The sequence below is a fragment of the Cherax quadricarinatus genome, chromosome 83 (genome assembly GCF_038502225.1).
Source record: "Cherax quadricarinatus isolate ZL_2023a chromosome 83, ASM3850222v1, whole genome shotgun sequence".
Classification (NCBI taxonomy): domain Eukaryota; kingdom Metazoa; phylum Arthropoda; class Malacostraca; order Decapoda; family Parastacidae; genus Cherax; species Cherax quadricarinatus.
In genome coordinates, this window is record NC_091374.1 from 10,433,701 (window position 1) to 10,440,146 (window position 6,446).

Consider the following 6,446-nt stretch of genomic DNA (forward strand, 5'->3'; position numbering starts at 1 on the left):
AAAACTAAACAGATGACAGCTAAGAGACTGAACAGTCCCTGGCTAACACCCAGCATTCTCAAATCCATAAATACAAAACACCAATATGAAAAACAGTACAGAATGGGTCACATAACCAGAGACCAAACAAAACGTTACTCGTCAATCCTAACCAGCCTGATAAGAAGGGCAAAAAAATTGTATTATGAGAACAGATTATCCAACTTACGAGGTGATATAAAAAAGACCTGGAAAACCCTATCAGAAATTCTAGGAACAAAAAAGATATCACGAAATAGCGAAATAAAATTAGCAAAATCAGATGAACCCCAACTCCCACCAACAGAAACAGCAGACTCAATGATTTCTTCTCCACTATAGGACAAAACCTTGCCAATAAAATCCCAAGCTCAGATACCCCACCAAATGACTACCTCACCGGCAACTACCCGAACACACTGTTCCTAGCTCCGACTAACCCATACGAAGTCTCCCTTATTATCAACACACTAAAAAACAAGGCAGGAGATTTAAATACCTTACCACCCTTTATATACAAAAAACTGTCACAAGTGCTATCACCAATCATTGCAACACTCTTTAACAAATCCATTGAATCCTCCACCTTCCCTACAGTACTCAAAATAGCAAGGGTCACCCCGATCCACAAAGGAGGAGACCAAACAGAGTTGAATAACTATAGGCCAATATCCAACTTACACCCTCTCTCAAAAATCTTCGAAAAATTAATTCATAAACGAATCTACTCCTACCTTATCTCCCAAAACATACTCAACCCCTGCCAATTTGGATTCAGGCCTAATAAAAATACTAATGATGCTATTATACACATGCTAGAACATATATACACTGCAATAGAGAAAAAAGAAGTCCCACTGGGGATCTTCATTGACTTACGTAAAGCTTTTGATACAGTTGACCATGACTTGCTCCACGTAAAATTGTCACACTATGGTATAAGAGGGCACTCCCTCAACTACCTCAAGTCATACCTCAGCAACAGAAGCCAATATGTGTATGCAAATGGGGCAAACTCCTCTGCACAACCAATTACAGTTGGTGTCCCACAGGGAAGTGTCCTTGGCCCTCTTCTCTTTCTCCTATACATAAATGACCTACCAAATGCTTCGCAATTACTCAAACCCACACTATTTGCAGATGACACTACATACGTCTTCTCCCACCCGAGCCCAGTCACGCTAGCCAATACTGTAAATACCGAATTACAGAAAATATCTACCTGGATGAGAACTAACAAACTTACACTAAACATTGACAAAACCTACTTCATTCAGTTTGGTAACAGAGCTACAGATGTCCCTCTTAACATAATGATAAACGGATCACCTATCACAAAGCTAACAGAGGGAAAATTCTTAGGAATCCACCTTGATAATAGACTCAAATTTCATACACATATACAACAAATTTCTAAGAAAATTTCCAAGACTGTAGGCATACTATCGAAGATACGGTACTATGCTCCACAGTCAGCCCTCCTGGCCCTATATCACTCTCTTATTTACCCCTATCTCACCTATGGAATTTGTGCATGGGGCTCAACAACAAGTAACCATCTCAGACCACTAATTACCCAACAAAAGGCTGCAGTTAGAATGATAACAAATTCTCACTATAGGCAGCACACTCCACCAATATTCAATACACTAAACCTCCTCACCATACAAAACATCCATACTTACTACTGCACCTATTACATACATAGAACACTTAACTCTGATATTAACCCTCCCCTCAAACATCTCCTTGCCAACCTCAACAGAACACATGACCATAACACAAGGCACAGATCACTCTTTGATGTTCCTCGTGTCCATCTCACACTATGTAAAAACTCAATGCACATAAAAGGCCCTAAAATCTGGAATTCATTACCTGTAAATATAAAAGAAACACTACCTGTTTATAAATTCAAGTCTCTTCTCAAAGATCACTTACTCACCCAAAATCAAATAAATACTGAATAACTGAACCTTATAAATTGTATATCTTAAATGTTTCTCACAATTATATCACATAGATGTTAAACCTAAAACCCAATCTAACTTTATTATTTTTTAAATACACTACCTAACAGAATACTCCATTCTACTGAATGTACAACAATGCATACAACCATATGACCTGTCTTTGTAATACTTACTTGTGCTTTATAGTAACCTGTTTACATTAATGTTTTATCACTGATTTCATCATTGCTTAGTTAATCTTAAGTTAATTTTAAGCCAGCCCGTAATGCTATGCATAGTATAAGTGGCTTTGGCATACTGCTCTTACCTGTATTTGTTGTACCTCTGTATGTGTGCTCAAATTTTTAAATAAATAAATAAATAAATAAATAAATAAATGTAGACTGACATCTATTTCATAAATGCTAGGGATCAAGTGTAGTCTAGAATTGTCAAGACAAGTGTAAGAAGTGCATAAATCTCTCAGTTAGGCAAGTGACAACTTTGATTTGTTAAGCAGTAACATTAACATTGACTAAGCTTTCCTATACAAATGTTTCTAATGTCTGCTGGTTTATTTAAGCAAATTCCTAAGAAAATCACTCATAAAGATGGGGGTTGCCTAGTAAGATACTGCACTGTATGTGCTTACAATTGAAGTTCCCGAGGTTAAATAGATAAATAAGCAATATTTGATATCTTGTGCAGAAAATGTGAGTACAGTACAGTATACTGCTCTATGTAGCATGTCTTAATAAAAAAAAAATGTGTAAAAAACAGTGGGTTTACTATTTTTTTGTACATTTTTCAGGGAGAAAAAGTATTGACCATAAGTAGCAAGATTGCTGCACACGACCTGAAATCAAAACAGAAGAAAATCAAGATGTGGTTAGAGAAAGGTTATCAGATCAGAGTTACAATAACGTCTAGAGGAACAGAAAATAAAGATGCGGTAAGATTGTGTTTTAAAATAAGCTGGAAAAAGACAGCATTATAAAATATATGTACCTTTACTGTAGCTGGTTGTCAAGCCTACTTACATCATGTAGGTCATTAAAATAACTCTCCACCTAGAGACTAATATTAAAGACAATTTAATACCCAAGACAGTACTGTATTTAATTTGCACCTCCTTAACCTGCATTTTCATTTGCTTGCAGATTAAATTTTGCTTGGTATTAGAAAACCATTAGTCCAGAATGAATTGAAATGATGCCATGTTTCCTCTCCTAAGTGTGCAGGTTATTTGTAAACTATATTCTCTAGGTTATTTATGTTTCATTGCATGCAAAGCAGAGTTTTGAAAAAATAATTAAAGAAATCTTTGTGTATAACATTAACTGAAGCATCATTCACTCGAAAAGAAAAAAATGTAAAGTTAAAAATTTCCATTTAAATTGTACATAAATAGTACTGTAGCTAAGAAAAAGTTACACAAAAAGTAATTATTGAAAAACCTGAATTTAAAGCATTAAAACAGGCAATGTAAGGATTATATCACTGGTCAATACTCATTTTCTGGCCAATGATGTTACGCTGGGTAAGTTTGTGGTGCTGATGCTGAATATGTCATTGGTTTTGCTTGATTGCCTCTAGTTTTTGATAAATTTGGTATCCCATTGAAACACACAAAAGATATGAAAAATACATTGATCAGGCAGGGCTAACTTATAAATAACATTGAAATGGTTTTTATGATCATGCAAAAGTCAAATCATGTAATACATACTAGCACTTCATTTTATATAATAACAGATTAACATAGTAAGATCATTCAGATACCACTAATTACTGCACATGAAAACATTGTACGAATTTTGTCTGTGTTGGTTATCAGCACAGTTTTGTTCAGTGAGAAGTTGTAAGAGATGCATAATGGTTACCACTGTGCAATAAGACACATTTCAACCTTCTAGTGCAGCTGTCGATAAACAGCTGCCAATCTCCTGGTCAATATTAAAGTCCCATTCGAAGAAGTCCAGGGATGTTATTGTAGTATACAAGTTCTTCATCTTATCTGAAGTAAGGAAGGAGTCATCCTCTCTTGTCTGATAAGTTATTTTACCTTCTTATTGTAGACAGTTCTTTTCTTTTAGTCTGAATGCTAAAAGTTCATATGCTTGCTTTGACAGACTGAGGTCACGTATCAGATCATCGAGTTCTTGGAGGAACTAAACCTAAAGTTTCTTCTGCATCTGACAATGGAAGGTCAGGCAGTATTGTAAACACTGGTATGGGAATGTCTTTGCTGTGTGGCACAGGTCTCTCTGCTGACTCCAAATCAGAATATTCCCCCTTGACTTTCTTTTATCGATTGAAACCTTTCACATTTACCATACAGAAATAACAACCATTGTGGTGGTTTTTCAGCTCTCTCTACATCGTATGCACACCAAAATTTAAACTTTTCCTATGCCTATTTTTCCACTGGCATAAGCATTCTACACAGGTTTTGCAAACCATATGGGGAGCCCAAGACTCATCTTATTCTCCAAGTGCCACTGCAAAATAAGCAAGCTTGTTTTACAAAATTTGTGATGTTTATTCTTTGTTTTGCAAAGTATTCACCACAAATGTAGCAAAATGAATTGGGATTGTGTAAGCAGGCTCTTCATGAAGAACTCACGTTTATATGGAAAAAAATAACAAAATAAAGGTTACAATATTGTCACGTGGTCATTGTCGATACAACTCCTTTTGTTAAATATTAAATAATTTAAAATAAAATTCTAATCTTTATTAAAACCATTACTGTATACAGATTGTCACTACATATACACGTTTGGCTAAGTTACCTGTTAATTGAACATAAATATGCAATATTTTACAAACTAGAGCCAATTTGAAAAATCTACTGCCATTTTCAAATTCAGCAACCCCAAAATACCCTAAATACCTTCAAATATCTTTGGCAACCATTTTTTTTTTGTTGACCAGTGAGGGAAAAAACAATCTTTACATCTTTCACTGACAACCAAAAAGAATGAATAGACACAGTACAAATAACCCATACAAGGCATGGATAACAGTTTGTTCAGAGTAATTGTTGTATAATACAGTACTGTATATTGATCCTTAAGTAGTCCCTTATCATTTTACAAATTAAATATGCAGTACTGTACTGCATAATGAGTACTGAAGGAATACCTATTTTGTTAATACTGGAGTACTGTACAGTAATTTGAATTTATCTTGCAATTTATATATTTATTTAGATTTTAAACCAACAAAAGAATATTACAACTTAAAAGTTGGGTCATCAGTTGTAAAAATTGCAATTCTGGTTGAAACTTGTATATCATAGTTATCTTGTTATATTTTGCAGGAAAACATTTTTGCAGCGATAGAGAAAGAGATAAACAACAAAGGCCGTATCTTACAACAACGAGTAAAAGCAGGAAACTTCAAATTTAGCATTGTCCCTCCAAAGGTAGAACAAACAGCTGATAAAGAAGCTAAAATACACGATGAGGAGAATCATGCTGCTTCTGGAGCTCTCGATAACAGTCAAGTGGTAGACTCAAATCAAGAATCTTCAGAGTTGACTAAGAGCTAAGGTTTAAATGTATATAATGATGACAACAATAAGTGTTGTTATAATACTTGTAAAGCAAAAGAGACCTGAGTTACTGACCTGCATTTACTAACAAGTTTCACAAGACATAATACTGAAAAAATAGTGTTATGAATTTTGATGTATCGTCAAACGTGTGACACATGACCATCCTTTATATGTACTATCGTTTTCCACTGATTAATAAGTTTAGGGTTACAGACAACTTTTATGCAAGTTAAAACACCAGGAATGCAAGCCATTTGGGACTGAGAAAGAATCTAAATTGTTTAAGTGTATGTTTAAATTAAAATCATATTTTAAAGTTGCTGGCAGAATATTTGGTACCTTGTGAACTGATAGAAGGTTTCTACTTTGTATATATCTCAGATGTAGTATAATAGTTCTAATAGGGCTTTTAATAATTCACTCAATAAAATTGTGCTAAAAGTAAGTCTTTGAATGTAGATAAGTCAGAAGTAAATTTTCTTTTCTATTTTCAGATTTCATACAGTACAGTGACTTGTCACTGTACAAGTCACCAATATGGCTTGCAACATCCTTCTGAGGGTGATATTTCTCCATAAATCTTTCCATCCTACCCCACATTTCAAAAATCTCCTTAATTTCTGAAAAAGGCACCTTCTTCCATCTTTCTTTCTCCTCCTTCCCCCTCCTCGTTTATCCACACCAATAATAACTTCTCAACCTCTTTGAGTACTGGTGATCTCATTTTTGTCAGCATATTTACCCCCTTTGCAACACCAGCTTCCTTGATTTCCTTTTTCTTAGCCATGATGGAAGGTATGGTTGTACGGGATTTGTTATACATCCTGGCCAGTTCGGCCACACGTATGCCACTTTCATATTGTTCAATGATGCTTTTCTTAAATTCAATCGTATTTCTCACCTTCTTTACCAAA

At 34.8% G+C, this 6,446-nt stretch overlaps 1 protein-coding gene across 1 annotated transcript in view; it reads left to right on the forward strand.

Annotated features, from left to right (window-relative positions):
* mIF3 (mitochondrial translation initiation factor 3) overlaps positions 1 to 5,973 on the forward strand; it is a 14,078-nt gene extending 8,105 nt beyond the window's left edge. The window contains exons 3-4 of the mRNA XM_053796105.2: positions 2,782 to 2,922; positions 5,296 to 5,973. Coding sequence (XP_053652080.2) covers positions 2,782 to 2,922; positions 5,296 to 5,526 — 372 coding nt within the window. The 3' untranslated portion in view covers positions 5,527 to 5,973. The remainder of the gene's footprint in view (positions 1 to 2,781; positions 2,923 to 5,295) is intronic.
* Positions 5,974 to 6,446: the final 473 nt, after the last annotated feature.